Source organism: Saimiri boliviensis, chromosome X (assembly GCF_048565385.1).
Source record: "Saimiri boliviensis isolate mSaiBol1 chromosome X, mSaiBol1.pri, whole genome shotgun sequence".
In the NCBI taxonomy this organism is placed as follows: domain Eukaryota; kingdom Metazoa; phylum Chordata; class Mammalia; order Primates; family Cebidae; genus Saimiri; species Saimiri boliviensis.
In genome coordinates, this window is record NC_133470.1 from 70,566,291 (window position 1) to 70,587,576 (window position 21,286).

Here is a 21,286-nt window from a genome sequence, read left to right on the forward strand (position 1 = left end):
GCAGGATGATAGAACCATCCATACCCAAACCTCCATATAGAATTCTTGTGCTTGTACCTGTGACTCACACCTATAATCCCAGCACTTCGACAGACCAAGGTGGGAGGATTATTTGATCCTAAGAGTTTGAGACCAGCCTGGGAAACATGGAACAATAAATAAATAAACATTAGCTGGTCGTGGTGGTACATGTGACTGTAGTCCCAGCTACTCCAGAGGATGAAGGGAGAAAATCTCTTGAGTCCAAGAGGTTGAGGCACAGTGAACCCTGATTATGCCACTGCACTCCAGCCTGAGTGACAGAAGAGACCAGAGAGCAGTGGTGCAATCAGGGCTCACTGCAGCATCTGCCTCTTAGGCTCAAATGATCCCTACACCTCAGCCTCCCAAGTAGCTGGGACCACAGGTACCAGTCACCGTGCCTAGCCATTAATTTTTTTTTTTTTTTTTTTTTTTTTGGTAGAGATGAGGTTTCACCATGTTGCCTAGACATGTCTTAAACTCCTGGGCTAAAGCGATCTGCCGGCCTTGGCCTCCCAAAACTCAGGACTTAGAGACCTGAGTCATCATATCCAGCCTAAAAAAGTAATTTTAATAAATGGTGTTGGGAAACCTGGTAACTATTTACAGAAAACTGAAACTGGACCCCTTTCTTATACATTATACAAAGATTAACTCAAGATGGATTAAAGATTTAAACATAAGACCTAAGACCATAAAAACCCTAGAAGAAAACCTAAGCAATACTACTCAGGACATACGCATGGGAAAAGACTTTATGACAAAAACTCCAAAAGCAATTGCAACAAAAGACAAAATAGACAAATGTAATCTAATTGGACTAAAGAGCTTCTACACAGCAGAAAATAAAACTATTATCAGAGTGAAGGGGCAACCTACACAATGGGATACATTTTTTCCATCTACCCAGGGCTAATATCCAGAATCTACAAGAAACTTAAACAAATTTACAAGAAAAAAATAACTCCATCAAAAAGTGGGCAAAGGATATGAACAGACAGTTTTAAAAAGAAGAAATTTATGTGGGTAACAAACATATGAAAAAAAGTTCATCACTACTGGTTGTTAGAGAAATGCAGATCAAAACCACAATGAGATATCATCATGACAATTAGAATGGTGATTATTAAAATGTCAGGAAGCAACATATGCTGGAAAGGATGCAGAGAAAGAGGAACGCTTTTACACTGTTGGTGAGAGTGGAAGACACTGTGACAATTTCTCAAGGATCTAGAATTAGAAATCCAATTTGACCCAGTGTTCCTATTACTGGATATATACCAAAAGGACTATCAATCATTCTACTGTAAAGGCATGAACATGTATGCTTATTGCAGCACTAGTTACAATAGCAAAGACTTGGAACCAAGCCAAATGCTCATCAATTATAGACTGGATAAAGAAAATGTGGCACACATACACCATGGAATACTATGCAGACATAATAAAAATTAGTTCATGTCCTTTGCAGTGACATGGGTGAAGCTGGAAACCATTATTCTCAGCAAAGTAACAGAAGAACAGAAAATGCTGCATGTTCTTACTCATAAGTGGGAGTTGAACAATGAAAATGTATGGGCACAGGGAGGGGAACATCACACACAGGGGCCTATCAGGGTGTATGGGGCAAGGAGAGGAATAGCAGTAGGAGAAATATCTAATGTAAGTGACAGGTCGATGGGTGCAGCAAACCACCATGGCACATGTATACCTATGTAACAAACTTTCACATTCTGCACATGCATCCCAGAACTCAAAGTATAATTTTAAAAAATTGAAGCTTGTTATTGTAAGAATGAAAAAGTAAAATCAAATTCTGACAGAAAAACATGGTTTATAACATGAACAAAATAATATTTAATGTATTTAAGTATCTTTTTATCATATGAAAAGTTGTTCAACATCATCCAGAATGATAGAAATGTAAGGAATACCTAGGACTACAACTAAAGAAGTATATAAAGGACCTCTTCAGGGAGAACTACAAAATGAAATAAGAGAGGACACAAACAGATGTAGAAACATTCCATGTTCATGGTTAGGAAAAATCAATATCGTGAAAATGGCCATACTGCCCAAAGTAATTTACAGATTCAACACTATCCCCATCAAGCTACCAATGACCTTCTTCACAAAACTGGAAAAAAACACCTTAAACTTCATATGGAACCAAAAGAGAGCTTGCATAGCCAAGTCAATTCTAAGGAAAAAGAAAGCAGGACTGCCAGACTTCAAACTATAGTAATCAAAACAGCATGGTACTGGTACCAAAACAGAGCTATAGACAAATGGAACAGCACAGAGGCCTCAGAGGCAACACCACACATCTACAACTATCTGATCTTTGACAAACCTGAAAAAAACAAGCAATGGGGAAAGGATTCCCCGTGTAATAAATGGCGTTGGGAAAACTGGCTAGCCGTATGCAGAAAGCAGGAACTGTACCCCTTCCTGACACTTTACACTAAAATTAACTCCAGATGGATTAAAGACTTAAACATAGACCTAACACCATAAAAACCTGAGAAGAAAATGCAGACAAAACCATTCAGGTCATAGGTGTAGGCAAGGACTTCATGACCAAAACACCAAAAGCACTGGCAACAAAAGCCAAAATAGACAAACGGGACCTAATCAAACTCCACAGTTTCTGCACAGCAAAAGAAACAGAAACTAGAGTGAATCGACAACCAACAGAATGGGAAAAAATGTTTGCAATCTACCCATCTGACAAAGGGCTGATATCCAAACTTTACAGAGAACCAAAACAGATTTACAAAATAAATAAATAAATAAATAAATAAATAAATAAATAAATAAATATAAATAAAAACAAGCCCATTCAAAAGTAGGCGAAGGACATGAACAGACATTGTACAAAAGAAGACATACATGAGGCCAACAAACATATGAAAAAATGCTCATCATCTCTGGTCATTAGAGAAATGCAAATCAAAACTACATTGAGATACCATCTTACGCCAGTTCAAATGGCGATCATTAAAAAATCAGGAGACAACAGATGCTGGAAATGATGTGGAGAAATAGGAACACTTTTACACTGTTGGTGGGAGTGTAAATTAGTTCAATCATTGTGGAAGACAGTGTGGAGATTCTTTAAGGACCTAGAAATAGAAATTCCATTTGACCCAGCAATCCCATTACTGGGTATATATCCAAAGGATTATAAATCGTTCTATTATAAGGACACATGAACACGAATGTTCATTGCAGCACTGTTTACAATAGCAAAGACCTGGAACCAACCCAAATGCCCATCGATGATAGACTGGACAGGGAAAATGTGGCACATATACACCATGGAATATTATGCAGCTATCAAAAATGATGAGTTTGTGTCCTTTGTAGGGACATGGATGAACCTGGAAACCATCATTCTCAGCAAACTGACACAAGAGCAGAAAATCAAACACCACATGTTCTCACTCATAGGTGGGTGTTGAACAATGAGAACACATGGACAGAGGGAGGGGAGTATTTTTGTGCTTTTAATAATGGCATTTGGTTTTAATTACAATTTCCAATAAATTAGTGTTAATGTACAAAAATATATTTGAAACTCAAGAAGCTGGACTATAGAGAGAGACACATCATGTAAGCCTGAAAATGAGAATTCCAAGGAGGTTGATGATAAACTTAATTGTAATGCCCTCAGATGTTCAGATGAACAGAGGGGTCCCTAGAAATCCCAGACTTACTTTTAAATTTTTTTTCTTTTTTTCTTCTAAAAAATAATGGGATGCACGTGCAGAGCATACAGGTTTGTGACATAGGTATACATGTGACATGGTGGTTTGCTGCATCTATTCACCCATTCTCTAAGTTCTCTCCCCTCACCCCAATCCCCCAACAGACCCAGGAATGTGTTGTTCCCCTCTCTCTGTCCATATGTTCTGAATGTTCAACTCCCACTTATAAGTGAGAACATGCATTGTTTGGTTTCCTGTTCCTGTGTCAGTTTATTGAGGATGATGGCTTCCAGTTTCATCCATGTCCCTGCAAAGAAAATGATATCATTCTTTTTTATGGCTGTATAGTATTCCATGGTGTATATGTACCACATTTTCTTTACGCAGTCTGTCATTGATGGACATTTGAGTTGGTTCCATGTCTTTTGCTATTATAAATAGTGCTGCAATAAACATAAATGCATGTGTCTTTATAGTAGAATGATTTATATTCCTTTGGATATATATCCACTAAAGGGATTATTGGGTCAAATGCTATTTCTGGTTCTAGATCCTTGAGGAATCTCTATAATGTCTCCCACAGTGGTTGAACCAATGTACTTTCCCACCAATAGTGTAAAAGAATTCCTATTTCTCCACATCCTCTCAAGCATCTGTTGTTTCCTGACTTTTTAATAATCACCATTCTGACTTAAGTGAGCTGGTATCTCAATGTGGTTTTCATGTGCTTATCTCAGATGATCAGTGATATTGAGCTTTGTTTTTATATTTGTTGGCTGCATAAATGTCTTCTTTTGAAAAGTGACTGTTCATATCCTTCTCCCACATTTTGATTTTTTTTTCTTGTAAATATGTTTATGTTTCTTGTAAGCTCAAATTCTGGATATTAGACCTTTGTCAGATGAGTAGTTTGCAAAAATTTTCAACCATTCTATAGCTTGTCTCTTTACTCTGATGATAGTTTCTTTTGTTGTGCAGAAGCTCTGATTTCATTTGTAAATTTTGGCTTTTGTTGCAGTTGCTTTTGGAGTTTTTGTCATGAAGTCTTTGCCCATGCCTATGTCCTGAACGATAGTGTCCAGATTTTCTTCTAGGTCTTTTATGGTTTTGGGTCTTATATTTAAGGCTTTAATTCATATTAAGTTAATTTTTGTGTAAGGTGTAAGGAAGGGTCCAGATTCAGTTTTCTGCATATGGTTGGCCAATTTTCCCAGTATCATTTACTGAATAGGAAATCCCTTCCCCATTGCTGGTTTTTATCAGGTTTGTTGAAGATCAGATGGTTGCAGATGTGTGGTGTTATGTCTCAGGTCCCTGTTCTGCTCCATTTGTCTATATGTCTGTTTTGGTACCAGTATCATGCTGTTTTGATTACTGTAGCCTTGTAATACAGTTCAAAGTCAGGTAGCATGATGCCTCTAACTTTGTTCTTTTGCTTAGAATTCCCTTGGCTTTATGGGCTCTTTTCTGTTCTAGATAAAATTTAAAGTAGTTCTTTTTAATTCAGTGAAGAATGTCAATGATACTTTAATGGGAATAGCATTGAATCTTTAAATTACTTTGGACCTTATGGCCATTTTCACAATATTTATTCTTCCTATCCATGAGGATGGCATGTTTTTGGTTTTTTTTTTTTATTATTATTTGTTTGTGTCCTCTAGCATTTCTTTGAGTAGTGGTTTGTAATTCTCTTTGAAGAGGTCTTTCACATTCGTTGTTAGCTGTATTCCTAGGTATTTTATCCTTCTTTTAGAAATTGTGAATGAGAGTTCATTTATGATTTGGCTTTCTGCTTGCCTATTGTTGGTGTAAAGGAATGCTTGTTGATTTCTGCATATTGATTTTGTATCCTGAGACTATGCTGAAGTTGTATATCAGTTCAAGAAATTTTGACTGAGATAACAGAGTTTTGTAAATATATATATATATATATATATATATATATATATATATATAATATTATAATATGTTGGCATCTGCAAAGAGACAACTTGCATTACTTACTGGTAAAGGGAGCAATTCAAGAAGAAGAGCTAACTATTCTAATATATATGCACCAAATACAGGAACATGCAGATTCTTGAAAAAAGGTCTTAGACACCTAAAAAGAGACTTAAATTTCCAGACAATAATAGTGGAATAATTTAACACCCCACCATCAGTATTAGATAGACCAATGAGACAGAAGATTAACAAGGATATTCAGGACTTGAACTCAGCCCTGGATCAAGTAGACCTAGTAGATATCTACAGAACTCTCTATCCCAAATCAAAAGCATATACATCCTTCTTTTCCCAAATCAAAAGAATATACATCCCAAATCAAAAGAATATACATCCACATGGCACTTATTCTAAAACTGATCACGTAATTGAAACTAAAACACTCTTCAGAAAATGCAAAATAACTGAAATCATAACAATCTCTCAGACAACAGTGCAATCAGATTAGAACTCAAGATTAAGGAACACACTCAAAACCACATGATTTCATGGAAATTGAACAACCTGCCCTTGAATAACTCCTGGCTAAATAATGAAATTAAGGCAGAAATCAAGAAGTTCTCTGAAACAAATGAGAACCAAGAGACAAGGTATCAGAATCTCTGGGACCAGCTAAAGCACTATTAAGAAGGAAACTTACATCACTAAATGCCCATATCAGGAAGTTAGAAAGATCTCAAAATGACACCCTAACATCACAATTAAAAGAAGTAGAGAGGCAAGGACAAACTAATCCAAAAGCTAGCAGAAGACAAAAAATAACTAAGATTAGAGAAGAATTAAAGGAGATAGAGAACTGAAAAACCTTCCAAAAAGTCAACAAATCCAGGAGCTGTTTTTTTTTTTAATTAACAAAATATATACACTGCCAGTTAGACTAATAAAGATGAAGAGAGAGAATAATGAAATAGACACAATAAAAATGATAAAGGGAATATCACCACTGATCCAGCAGAAATGGAAACTACCATCAGAGAATACTATAAACATGTGTATGCAAATAAACTAGAAAATCTAGAAGAAATGGATAAACTTCCAGATGCATATAAACTACCAAGACTTAACCAAAAAGAAGCTGAATTCCTGAATAGACCAATACCAAGCTCTGAAATTGAGGCAATAACAGCCTATCAATCAAAAAATGACCAGAGAGATTCACAGTTAAAGTCTGCCAGAAATACATAGAGGAGCTGGTATTATTCCTCTTGAAACTATTTCAAATACTTGAAAAGGAAGGACTCCTCCCTAACTCATTTTAGAAAGCGTTCATCATCCTCATACCAAAACTGGGAAGAGATACAACAAAAAAAAGAAAACTTTAGGCCAATATCCCTGATGAACATGGATGCAAGAATCCTCAATAAAATACTAGTAAACCGAGTCCAGAAGCACATCAAAAAACTTATCCACAATGATCAACTTGGCTTCATCCCTGGGTTAAAAGGCTGGTTCAACATACACAAATCAGTAAATATAATCTATCACAAAAACAGAACCAAAGACAAAAACCACATGATTATCTCAATACATATAGAAAAGTCCTTTGATAAAATTCAGCATCCCCTCATATTAAAAAATTTCAAAAAAACTAGGTATTGATGAAACATAGCTCGAAATAATTAGAGCTGTTTATGCCAAACCCACAGTCAATATCATATTGACTAGACAAAAGCTGGAAGCATTCCCTTTGAAAACCAGTATAATGCAAGCATGTCCTCTCTCATCACTCCTATTTAACATAGTATTAGATGCACTGGCCAGGGCAATCAGAAATAAAGAATATTCACATATGATGAGAGGATGTCAGATCTAATATTTTATCACATAAGTTATGGCAGCATAGACATAATTTCAGAAGCCCAAGTTTATTACAGCTTTCCATCTCAGATTTTAGGACTCCTGATAAAGATAGTAGCCTCAGTAAATCTGTTTCCAGGCTTCTTTATCAAGATGATTACATCAGCATGAACTTTATATCACAGGATATAGCTGATGCCAGATAAAAATAAATAAAATACTTAACCAAGGAGGTGAAATATTTATATGTTGGAAAGAACAAAGTGTTCCTGAAAAAATTTAAGAAGACATATGTAAACGGGAAATTTATTTTTCTATTTTGTATTTCTACTAAGGAATACTTGAAGCTGGCTAATTTGTAAATACAAGAGATTAATTTGACTCACATTTCCACAGGCTGTGCAAGAAGCATGGGACTAGCATCTGTTTCTTTGGAGGCCTCAGGAAAATTACAGTCATGGTAGAAGGCAAAAGGATAGCAGACATGTCACATGGTGAGAAATGGAACAACAGAGTAGAAGAGACACCAGACTCTTTTTAACAACCATATATTATATGAATGAATAGAATAAGAGCTCAGTCATTACCATGGAGAGGACACCAAAACATTCATGAGTGATCCAGCCCAATGGCCCAAGCAACTTTGCCTGAACGCCACATTCAACATTAAGGATTCATTTCAACATGAAATTTTGAGGTGACAAATAGCCAAATTATACCAGAAGGATATGCTATGTTCATGGAATAGAAGCCTTAATACCATAAAGTTGTCAATACTACCCCCAAACAATCTACAGATTTAAGATAGTTGCTATTTAAATACTAACATTGTTTTTCCAGAAATAGCAAAATCCCCATCCTAAAATTCACATGGAATCTCAATGGACTCTGAATAACAAAAGAAATACTGAAGAACAAAATAGAAGGTCTCAGACTTCCAGATATTAAAATTTGTTAAAAACAAAACAAAACAAAACAAAACAAAACAAAACAAAAACCACAGTAGGAATACAGTGTGGTACTGGCATAAAAACAGACATGCAGACCAATGGAAAGTAACAGACATCCCAGACATGCATTTTTGCATATATGCTCAAATGATTTCTGACAAAGATGCCAAGATCATATGATGGGGAAAGGAGACTGTTGAGAAAACTGGATGTATAAATGCAAAAGGATAAAGTTCCATCCTTATCTTACAATATACAAAAATTAAGTTAAAAAAAAAAAACCTTAATTCTAAGAGTTAAAACTACAAAACTCAGTTTTAAATGGGGGGGGGGAGATTTACATAATTGAATTTGCCTATGATTTCTCAGATATGACACCAAAAGCACAATCAACAAAAGCAAAGAATAGCCAAATTGAAATACAACAAAATTAAAAACCTTTTTTTACATAAAATGGCACAGTCAGTACAGTGAAACGGCAAACTACAGAATAAGTGGAAATGTTTGCAAATCATATATCTGATAAGAGATAATTCTCAAAATGTATAGAAGGCTCATACAACTCAAGCACAACATCACAATGATCTGTTTCACAACTAGCAAAATATTTTAATATATATCTGAAGACTATATACAAATAATCACAATGAAACATGCTGAACAATACTCATTTAGGATGAAACATATAATAATTAATAGTAGTAATAATAACAGAGAGATTGCTGAGACCTATGGTAGGTCTATTTCTACTTTCTTCTGGAAGCTTCATACTGTTTCCACAATGGCTACAACAATCTACATTCCCACTAATGTTCACACTTAATGAGCATTCTTTGTCCACCATTCCCCTGCCAACACTTGTTATCTTGTCTTTTTGATAATAGCTATCCTAACTGCAGTGAGGTATTATCTCATTGTGATTTTGGTTTGCATTTCCCCTATTATTAGTGATGTTAAGCACATTTTTATATACCTATTGGTCACCTTCATGTCTTCTTGGAGAAATATCTAGTCAGGATTTTTGCTCATTTTTTATTTGGGTTATTACATTTGTTTGGCTATTGACTTGTGTGAGTTTCTTCTGTATTTTTAAAATTAATTTCCTACTATCTATGTAGTTCACAAATATTTTTTCCCAATAGTTAGGTTGCTTTTTAATTTTGTTGATTGTTTTCTTTGCTGGGCAGAAGTAAGAGAGTGTGTGTGTGTGTGTGTGTGTGTGTGTGTGTGTGTGTTTAGTTTGACAAGGTCATACTTATTTATTTTTTGCTGTCCTGTCCAAAAATTTATTGCCGAGATCAATATCAAGAAGTTGTTTGCTATGTTTTCTTCAAGAAGTTTTACAGTTTTAGGTCTTGTGTTTAGTTACTTAATCCCATTTTAGTTGATTTTTGTGTATGGTGTAAGGTAAAGCTGTAATTGTATTATTCTGCATGCAGATATTCAGTTTTCTCATTATTGTTTGCTGAAGAGATTAACTTTTCTCTTCTGTGTCTTCTTGCTGCCCTTGTCAATAACTAGTTGACAATATATGCTTAGGTTTATTTCTTGGCTCTCTATTCTGTTTCATTGGTCTATGTGTCCATTTTCATGTTAGTACTATACTGTTTTGATTACTATAGCTTTGTAGTATAAATTGAAATCAAGAATTGTGATGTCTCCAGCCTTGTTCTTTCTCAGATTGTTTTGTCTTTTCTGGGTCTTTTGTTTTTCCATACAAATTTTATAACTTTTTTTTTCTATTTCTGTAAAAAGATTAATTGGAATTTTGATATGGATTGTATTGCATCTGTATATCACCTTGGTTAGTACCTTAGTTCAATTGTGCTGCTATAACAAAATATGTGAGACTGAGTAATTTGTGAAGATCAGAAATATATTCCTCACAATTATGGATTATGGAAAGTCCAAGTGTGGGCAGGTTTTGCCTATATTCATGGCCTACTTTTCATATATGACACTATCTAAAGTGTCCTTACATGGCAGAAAGGATGGAAAAGAAAAACAGAACAAAATATGTGTCCTCACATGGAAGAAAAGCAAAAGAGTGAACTTACTTATTCAAACCTCTTTGCAAGGTCCCTAATTCCATCCATGAGGGCTTTGTTTTCATAACTTAACTAAATTTTAAAAACTGCACCTCTTAATACTATCATATGAGCCATTAAGTTTCAACTCATGACTTTAAAGAGACATGTTCAGATCATAGCAGACAATATGGGCATTTTAACAATACTGATTCTTCCAATACATGAATACAGGATATCTTTCTATTTTTTCATGACTATTTCAATGTCATTCATCAGTATTTTGCAATTTTCAGTGTACAGATTTTCAAATTCCTTGGTTAAATTGATTCCTCAGTATTTTATTCTTTTCAATGCTGTTGTAAATGAGATTATTTTCTTTATTTCTTTTTTGAACAGGTCATTATTGATGTAAACAAATGAAACTATTTTTGTATGCTGATTTTCTATCCTGACCCTTTACTGAATTTTTATTATTTCTAATTGTACTCACTTTTGGAGGCTTTAGGGTTTTCTACATATCATATCATATTATCTGCAGATATAAATAGTTTTTACTCTTCCTTCCTGATTTCAAGGCCTTTTATTTTTATTTTTTCCTTATTTTATTGCTCGTATTAGAACTTCTATTACTATGTCAAATAGACGTGTCAAGAATGGGCATTCTTGCCTTGTCATAGATATTAGAGGAAAGTTTCTCCTCATTGGTTATGATGTTAGCTCTGGGCTTCTCACAAATGGCTTTTATGTTGAGAAACTTCCCTTTTGTTGAGTATTTTTATCATAAAACGCTGTTAATTTTTTTGTTAATTGCTTTTTCTCTACCTATTGAGATAATATTATGAACTGTACTTTTTATTACATAAATGAGATATATTTTATTCCCTTTTGGTTATATGACCAAAGAAAATGAAGTCACCATCTTAGAAATATATCTGCATGCTCATGTTCATTAGATCATTATTCACAATAGTCAAATTATGGGGAACATATGTGTCCACTGATGGGCGAATAGATTTATAAAATCATGGTGTATAAGTAAAATGGAATATTCTTTAGCCCTAAGGAGGAACAATATTCTGCTTTTGTGACAACATGAATGAACCTAGAGAACACTGCATTAAGTGAAATAAGATAAATAAAAAATTGCATAATCTTACCTATATGTAGAATTAAATCTATATATCTATATTTATATCTATATCTATACATATGTAATACAGAAAAACAGAGAGTAGAATGTGGTTAACAGGGGCAGGGAAGGGTAGGTAATGGTGGAAAATGTAGGACAAAGGGTAAAAAGTTGTTATATAGAATTGATAAGTCTAGAAAGCTAATGTACAGCATTAGAATTATAGTTAGTATTATTGTATTATATACTAAATATTGTATTTTATTATATAATAATTATGAAATAGAATTATTATATTATATACTATTATAAAAAGTAGATTGTAGGTCTTCTTACCACAAAGAAAGATAATTATGTGAGATGATGGATATGTTAATTTGCTGGACAGTCGTAGGCTGTACACTATGTGTATCTACCTATCTCTACATATATATATCAAAACATCATTATGTACCACTTAAATGTATACAGTAATTAAATAAAACAACAATTGTTGATGAGGACGTAGAGAAATTGGTACAATTTTGCATTCATTAGTGAAAATGTAGAATGGTGTCATCACTTGACGGATGAGGACGTAGAGAAATTGGTACAATTTTGCATTCATTAGTGAAAATGTAGAATGGTGTCATCACTTGACGGGTGCAGCAAACCACCATGGCACATGTATACCTATGTAACAAACCTGCACGTTTTGCACATTTATCCCAGAAGTTAAAGAATCCTAATTTAAAAAAAAAAAAAGTATGGTGGTACCTAAAATAATTGAAGCAGAATTGTAGAATGACCATAGATTCAGCAATTCAGTTTCTTTTTTTTAATTTAATTTAATTTTATTTTATTTTTTATTTTTGAGACGGAGTTTCGCTCTTGTTACCCAGGCTGGAGTGCAATGGCGCAATCTCGGCTCACCGCAACCTCCGCCTCCTGGGTTCAGGCAATTCTCCTGCCTCAGCCTCCTGAGTAGCTGGGATTATAGGCACGTGCCACCGTGCCCGGCTAATTTTTTGTATTTTTAGTAGAGACGGGGTTTCACCATGTTGACCAGGTTGGTCTCGATCTCTCGACCTTGTGATCCACCCGCCTCGGCCTCCCAAAGTGCTGGGATTACAGGCTTGAGCCACCGCACCCGGCCTAGCAATTCAGTTTCTTGATATGTATTAAGAAAAATTTAGTTTTTGTTTTGTTTTGTTTTGTTTTATTTTTGTTTTTGTTTTTTTGAGATGGAGTTTCACTCTTGTTACCCAGGCTGGAGTGCAATGGTGCGATCTCAGCTCCCCACAACCTCGGCCTCCTGGGTTCAGGCAATTCTCCTGCCTCAGCCTCCTGAGTAGCTGGGATTACAGGCATGCACCACCATGCCCAGTTAATTTTTTTGTATTTTTTGTAGAGACGAGGTTTCACCATGTTGACCAGGATGGTCTCGATCTTTTGATCTTGTGATCCACCTGCCTAGGCCTCCCAAAGTGCTGGGATTACAGACGTGAGCCACCACGTCTGGCCTTATTAAAAAGAATTTAAATCACAGTCTGAAAGAGAGGAACATTATGGTAAAATATACACAACATAAAATTTTCCATCTTAATAATTTTAAGTGGATATTTTGGTAGTATTAAGTATATTCACAGCATTGCACACCCGATCTCCAGAACTTTTTTAACTTTGACAAACTAAAACTTTATACCTTTTAAACAACAGTGCTTCAAACCTCCCTTGCCAGCCCCTGGCATCATCATTTTACTTTCTGTCTCTGAGAATCTGACTACTTTAGGTAGCTTATAAGAAAGAAATTATATAATCTCTGTGTTTCTCCAGACTGTGAGAAATTGCATACTTTGACCAGCCTACTCCAGGGTGGAGATGTGAGGAACCTAATTTAAAAATAAACAAAATAGAGATGTGTAAAAATATCAACACTCATTTGTTTAAAACAAAAATTTATCTTCAAAACAAAATTTATCTTCAAAAACAAGCAGTGGTCATATTAATTTTTATTAAGTATTATTAATAATGCCTCTTACAACTTATCCAAAGCCCTCAAAAGGAGTGTATCACAAAGTTATACCACCTAGCATGAAGCGAGTTCTGGAACATTCAATAAAAAATCTGGCATTTATGTATAAGCTTCTGACTTTTGAATCTAAGTTTTGTTGTTATTTGATGGTTTGTATTAGTCTGTTTGCATGTTAACACATATCTCTAGAATTCGAGAGGTTAGAGGAATGCTGGAGATACAAAACATCATGAGAGAATAATGAGAATACACACTGAAAGTTTATGGACAGAACAGAAAATATGCTTATGGATTGGGGATGTAAAACCATAGGGGAGCAGATAAAAGTATGATTGCACATTTAATTTATTTAGGAGTGTCTAGTGAATGATCCTGAAATATGCTCTCCAAAAAAAACAGCGATGTATTACAGGCCAGCGCGGTGGCTCACGCCTGTAATTCCAGCACTTTAGGAGGCCAAGGCAGGCTGATTATGAGGTCAGAAGTTTGAGACCAACCTGACCAATATGGTGAAACCTCGTCTCTACTAAAAATACAAAAATTAGCTGGCTGTGGTGGCTCACGCCTGTGGTTCCAGCTACTCGGGAGGCTGAGGCAGAAGAATCACTTGAACCCAGGAGGTGGAGGTTGCAGTGATCCGAGATCACGCCACTGCATTCCAGCCTGGGTGACAGAGCAAGACTCCGGGGGAAAAAAAGTCAAACAAAAAAAGGATAGACAAGCTGGGCAAGGAACACTTTAAGACAATAATTAAAGGCTTGGCTATGAATAGGACCAATAGTGGGTGCTGTAAATGGGGCGATAATCAAATGAGGTGCAGGGCAGGTAACTAAAATTCTAATAAAACAAAATAAAATAAAATATACAGTCAAGAAATAGCCCATGTTCAGGATAGAAGATGAGACAAAGACAACCTGGATAGTAAGGATCGGATCTTAAATTTTACTCTGGAATTGAGTTAACAGTGAAGCCACTAGAGCCAGGACCAAGCTGTGACACCTAACTAAGGGAAAAGAACTCTATCCACAATGAGAAGAAGAAAGAATTTGTTAGGCAACTTCTATGTGCCAGACAATGTGTGGAGTGATTTACATGCATTATCTCATTTAACATTTAATCCTAAAAAAAAAAAATCCTACAAGACAAATATGAAAATGTATTTTGCATAATTTCAAAATCGACGTCGTTGCTTGTTTTCTGAGCTACCTCTCTAATTCCTTCAGATGAAAAAGGTATGATTGAAAGAAATAGATAAGGGGGTGAATAACAACATCTTCTGAAAAACATAAAAATATCTATTATAATTTGTTCAAAATCATTAACTGTTTGATGGTCCAGAAGTTCTCAATCTGTATTTTATGCATTGAATTATGTCCCCCAAAATTTGTTTCTATAGCTCTAACCCCCAGTACCTCAGAATGTGATTGTATTTAAAGATACAGTCTCTATTTTATTATTTTTTTTTACATTAGTGGAAGATGATTATTTTTATTTCACTATTACAGGCAAGATCAAGCCTTGTACTAGTTAAAAACACAAATTCCTGGACTTACAACCAGATACATGGGTATTAGAATCTCCAGAGAGTCTTGGAAGCTGTACATTTAACAAGCACCCTAGGTGATTCACTTCAGCAAAGAAGATAGGAGAATATTGCAAGGGACAGTGGTTATCAATGCTGGCTTGTGCAGTAGAATCCACTAGGATGAACCCATTCGTTAACAGTCTAGTTTATTGGTCTGGGGTGAGTTCTTATTGTTTGTTTGATTGTTTGGTTGGTTACTTGGTTGCTTTTTTATTTTAAATTTTCCATAAATTATTGGGGTACAGGTGTCATTTGGTTACATGAGTAATTTCTTTAGTTGGTTATTTGTGAGATTTTGGTGCACTCATCATCTGAGCAGTATACACTACACTCTATTTGTAGTCTTTCATCCATCAATCCTCTCTGACCCTTCCCATCAACCCCAAAGTCCATTGTATCATTTTCATTTCTTTGCATCCTCAAAGCTTAGTTTCCACATGTTAGTGAGATCACACAATGTTTGGTTTTCCATTCTTGAGTTACTTTACTTAGAATAATAGCCTCCATTCTCATCAAGTTTGCTTCAAATGCTGTTAATTCTTTTCTTCTTATGGCTGAGTAGTATTCCATCACACTAACACACACACACACACACACACACACACACACACATCACTATACACTTGTTGATTGATAGGTATTTGTGTTGGTTCCACAACTTTGCAATTGCTAATTGCGCTGCTATAAACATGCTTGTGCAAGGATCTTAGTCAAATAATGATGTCTTTTATTCTGGTTTGATACGCAGGAGTGAGATTGCTCAATCAAATGGTAGTTCTACTTTTAGTTCTTTAAGGAATCTCCACACTGTTTTCCGTAATGGCTGTACTAGTTTACATTCCCACCAGCAGTGTAGAAGTGTTCTTGATCACCACATCCAAGCCAACATTTACTGTTCTTTGATTTTTTTGATTATGACCATTCTTGCAGGAATCAGGTGGTATCACATTGTGGTTTTCATTAGCATTTCTCCCATCATTAGTGATGTTGAGTATTTTTTTATATGTTTCTTGGCCAATTTTATAATCTTTTTTTTAAAAAAATACATTTTATTGAATCATAAAGAAGTATCAAAATTAAAAGCAAAAATTGCAGGATAAGACTTAACAAAACTACTAGGAGAGTCAAAGGAAGTCAAAATGGGACTAGGCACAGGGAAATATGAATTAATGAATGTGGGAAGGACAAGGATGGGGAGAACAGTGAGCATGTGTTGAAGATACTAGGGGAGAGGATCTGGTAATAAATCTGATTTTAGACAAGTGCCTAGGTAAAGAAATAATGGGATAAGATTTCTAAACCCCACTATGTGCTTAAGAGTCATCCTCACCATTGATGCTGTCCCTGTCATCCTCTCCTTCCTCAGCCTCTTTTTCACCGTTGTTGATCAGCTCCAGCTGATCATTCCCCATCTTCATTATCATCTTCATCTAGTAGGGCCCCCTCCTCAGCAGAGTCATCTGCAACCCACTCAGACTCCATCTTCACATTAATCTCATCTTTCTTCAAGGAGCTGCTGCTCTGCTCCTCTTCTGACTTATCATTCTTCATCTCTACTCCTTGTTTGCTCTGTTCATTTTCACTTTTTTCCAGGTTTTCCAGGAGAGAATCCACTTTTTGTTTTATCTGGGTCAACTCTTCTTAATGGCCTGAAGGTCATCTCCTTTCAACTTTCCAGACATGGAAGATCCCCACTGTCTACTCTTAGAATTGAAACCACTTTTGCCCCCTCATGAGGTGTTTCCTGATACACACTGACGTTTCAAGGGCACTACAGCCTAAGCAATAGGGGGAGGAGGTACACGTGCTGGGTAACATGTGCTGGGTATATCCTATCATAATAATCCCTTCAAAAGTCATAGTCCAAGTCAAAAGAGGAGCCATATATCTCCGCTGCAGATCATTTTACACCTGCTTTTCCTCAGTTCACTTTTGGCTCTGCAGCCAGGTTAATATCTAAAACCTGGCCAGCAATCATTCTGCCATCCTCTCCTGCTACAGCAGCCCAAGCATTTCTCTCATTAACATATTGAGCAAAGGCAAAGCCCTTATGAACAGAGCAGCCCACAATTTTCCCATACTTCAAAAATATTGCCTCCACATCAGATTTCTTGACTACAAGAGTGTTGAGATTCTCAGTGAACACACAGGAGTTCATGGAGTGAGGATCTGTCTTGTTGGTAACATCGCTGGCCATTGTGTTTGATGCTGAGGTTTCTCACAAAGCTGAAATGTAGCTGAAGATCAAAAAAATCTCACAGGAGTGGGGAGGGAGAAGAGATTCGATTCTGAGTCTCCTAGTCCCAGGTTCTATGTCAAGAAGCAGACATCTGCTTGAGGTCAGCAACGCGGCCACAACTGCTCAGTCTTTGCCTCTTCACAAAATTGTTTTATAATCCTATTTTGAGAATTGTCTATGAATGTTCTTAGCCCACTGTTTGATGGGATTATTTGTTTTTTTCTTACTGATTTGTTTGAGTTCATTGTACATTCTGGATATTAGTCCCTTGTCAGATGCAGAAATTGTGAAGATTTTATTCTACTCTATGAGTTGTCTGTTTACTCTGCTAACTGTTCTTTTTGCTGTGCAAAAGTTATTTAGTTTAATCACATCCAAATTATTTAAAATTGTTTTTATTTCACTTGCTTTTTGGTTCTTGGTCATAAAATCCTTGCCTAAGCCAATGTCTACAAGAGTTTTTCTAATGTTGTCTTCTACAAGTTTTATAATTTCAGGTATTAGATTTAAGTCCTTAATGCATCACGAACCAATTTTTGTATAAGGTGAGAGATGAGAAACCAGGTTCATTCTCTTACAGGTGGCTACCCCATTATCCCAGCACCTTTTGTTGAAAAAGATATCCTTTCCCCACATTATGTTTTTGATTGCTTTGTGGAAGATCAGTTGGCTGTAAGTAATTGGGTTTATTTCTGGGTTTCCTATTCTGTTCCATTGGTATATGTGCATATTTTTACACCAGTATCATGCTGTTTTTGTGACTATGGCTTATAGTACACTTTGAAATCAGGTAGTGTGATGCTTCCATATTGGTTATTTTTGTTTAGTCTTGCTTTGGCTACGAGGGATCTATTTTAGTTTAATATGAATTTTAGAATTGTTTTTTTTCTAATTCTGTGAAGAATGATGGTAATATTCTGATAAGGATTGCACTGAATTTGTGCATTGCTTTTGGCAGTGTGGTCATTTTCACAATATTGATTCTACACATCAGTGAGCATGGGATGTGTTTCTATTTGTTTGTGTCATCTATGATTTCTTTCAGCAGTGTTTTGTAGTTTTCATTGTAGAGATCTTTTACCTCCTTGGTTAGGTGTATTTCTCAGTATTTTATTTTATTTCGTTATTTTATTTTATTTTTTGCAGCTATTGGAAAAAGGGGTTGAATTCTTGATTTGACTCTCTGCTTGGTAACTGTTGATATATAGAACAGCTGTTAATTTGTCTTGTAGCCGGAAACTTTGCATAATTTTTTCAACATTTCTAGAAGCTTTCTGGAGGTGTCTTTACGGTTTTTGAGGTAAGTGATCATAACATCAGCAGTGACAATTAGACTTCCTTATTACGAATTTGAATGACCTTTATTTCTTTCTCTTGTCTGATTGGTCTGGCTAGAACTTCCCATGCTACATTGAAGAGGAGCAGTGAGAGTGGGAATCCTTGTCTTTTTCCAGTTTTCAAAGAGAATGTTTCAACTCTTCCTCACTCATTATTATGTTGTCTTTGTGTTTGTCATAGGTGGCTTCTATTACATTGAGGTATGTCCTTGAATGCCAATTTTGCTGAGAGTTTTAACCATAAGGCAATGATGAATTTTGTCTAATCCTTTTTCTGCATCTATTGAGATGATTATGTGATTTTTGTTTTTAATTCTATTTCTGTGGCATATCATATTTATTTACTTGTGTATGTTAAACCATCCCTGGCTCCCTAGTATGAAACCCATTTGATCATGGTAGATTATCTTTTTGATATGTTGTTGGATTCGGTAAACTAGTATTTCATTAAGGATTTTAGCATTTATGTTCATCAAGAATATTGGTCTGTAGTTTCCTTTTCTGTCTAAGTCCTTTCCTGCTTTTGGTATTAGAGTGGTGCCGGCTTCATAGAGTGAATTGAGCATTCTCTTTTTCTCTGTCTTTTGGAATAGTGTTGAAAGTATATATGCTGTGAATCCATCTGGTCCTGGACTTTTTTTGTTGGTAATTCTTAAATTTCTATTTTAATCTCACTGCTTGTTATTAGTCTGTTCAGGTTATCTATTTCTTCCTGATTTAAGCTAGGAGGGTGATATTTTTCCAGGAATTCATCCATCTCTTCTAGGTTTTTTAGTTCTTGCATATAAAGGTGTTTAAAGTATCCTTGAAATATATTTTGTATTTCAATGGTGTCAGTTATAATATCTCTATTTTGTTTCTTAATGAGGTTGTTTGGATTTTCGCTATTCTTGGTTAATCTTGCTAATGATCTATCAATTTTATTTATCTGTTCAAAGAACCAGCTTTTCATTTCATTTACCTATTGCTTTTTTGTTGTTTTACTTTTACTTAGTTCTGCTCTGATCTTTGTTATTTTCTTTCTTCTGCGGACTTCGGGTTTAATTTTTTCTTGTTTCTCCAGTTCCTTTAGGTGTGACCTTAGAATTTCAGTTTGTCTCTTTTTCTTCAGCGAGGCTGCCAAGTTGCAGACGCAGAGACGCAGATCTTTGTGAAGACCCTCACGGGCAAGACCATCACCCTTAAGGTCGAGCCCAGTGACACCATTGAGAATGTCAAAGCCAAAATTCAAGACAAGGAGGGTATCCCATCTGATCAGCAGCCTCTGATATTTGCTGGTAAACAGCTGGAGGATGGCCGCACACTCTCAGACTACAACATCCAGAAAGAGTCCACCCTGCACTGGGTGCTGCACCTGCGAGGTGGCATTATTAAGCCTTCCTTCTGCCAGCTTGCCCAGAAATACAACTGTGACAAGATGATCTGCCACAAGTGCTATGCTCGCTTGCACCCCCGTGCTGTCAACTGCCGCAAGAAGAAGTGTGGCCACACCAACAACCTGTGCCCCAAGAAGAAGGTCAAATAAGCCTCTTCCTTCCTGGAAGGGCAGCCTCCTGCCCAGGACCCATGGCCCTGAAGCCTCAATAAAGTGTCCCTTTGGTTGACTGGAGCAGAAAAAAAAAAAAAAAAAAAAAGAATTTCAGTTTGTGCTCTTTCAGTCTTTTTGATGTTGGTGTTTAGGGCTATGAACTTTCCTCTTAACACTACCTTTGTTGTATCCCACAGGTTTTGATACGTTGTGTCATTATTGTCGTTCAGTTTGAATAATTTTTAAATTTGTATCTTTATATAATTTTTAACACAATGCTCATTCAGGAGCAGGTTATTTAATTTCCATATATTTGCATAGTTTTGAGGTTCCTTTTGGAGTTGATTTTTCATTTTATTCCACTGTGGTCTGAGACAGTGGTATTATTTCAATTTTCTTAAATTTATTGAGGCTCATTTTATGGCCTATAATATGGTCTATCTTGAAGAAAGTTCTATGTACTGTTGAATAGAATGTGTATTCTGTGGTTGTTGGATGGAATGTTCCTAATATATCTGTTAGGTTCATTTGTTCCAAGGTATAATTTAAAATAATTAATTATTTGTTGACTTTCTCTCTTGATGACCTGTCTAGTGCTATCAGTGGAGTATTGAAATCCCACACTATTATTATGTTACTGCCTATCTCATTTCTTAATTCTAATAGTAATAGTTTTGTAAATTTGGGAGCTCCAGTGTTAGGTGCATATATGTTTGGGATTATGATAGTTTCCTGTTAGACAATGTTTTTTACCATTATATAATGTATTTCTTCATCTCTTTTAACTGCTGTTGCCTTAAAGTTTGTTTGGTCTGATATAAGAATAGCTACCACTGCTTAGTTTTGGTGTCTGTTTGCCTTTTTCCATCCCTTTACTTTAAGTTTATGTTAGTGTTTATGTGTTAGATGAGTAGCCAGAAAGCAGCAGATAATTGGTTGATG

At 35.6% G+C, this 21,286-nt stretch overlaps 1 protein-coding gene and 1 pseudogene across 1 annotated transcript; one reads left to right on the plus strand and one right to left on the minus strand.

Annotated features, from left to right (window-relative positions):
• Positions 1–16,553: 16,553 nt before the first annotated feature.
• LOC101036573 (heterogeneous nuclear ribonucleoproteins C1/C2 pseudogene) lies at positions 16,554–17,452 on the minus strand (annotated as a pseudogene).
• A 579-nt stretch (positions 17,453–18,031) lies between these two features.
• On the plus strand, positions 18,032–20,453 carry LOC101033725 (ubiquitin-ribosomal protein eL40 fusion protein-like). Its single transcript, XM_074391565.1, has 2 exons — positions 18,032–18,151; positions 19,901–20,453. Exons 1-2 carry the CDS (start codon positions 18,032–18,034, stop codon positions 20,339–20,341), a joined length of 561 nt encoding a protein of 186 aa, XP_074247666.1. The 3' UTR covers positions 20,342–20,453.
• Positions 20,454–21,286: the final 833 nt, after the last annotated feature.

Excerpts from the sequence above, each read along its gene's own strand:
- LOC101033725 (XM_074391565.1), top strand. The coding sequence starts at position 18,032 with ATGAGAAACCAGGTTCATTCTCTTACAGGTGGCTACCCCATTATCCCA. Across the intron at positions 18,152-19,900 it reads TTGTGGAAGATCAGTTGGCT|AATTTCAGTTTGTCTCTTTT; the intron begins GTAAGTAATTGG and ends GTGTGACCTTAG.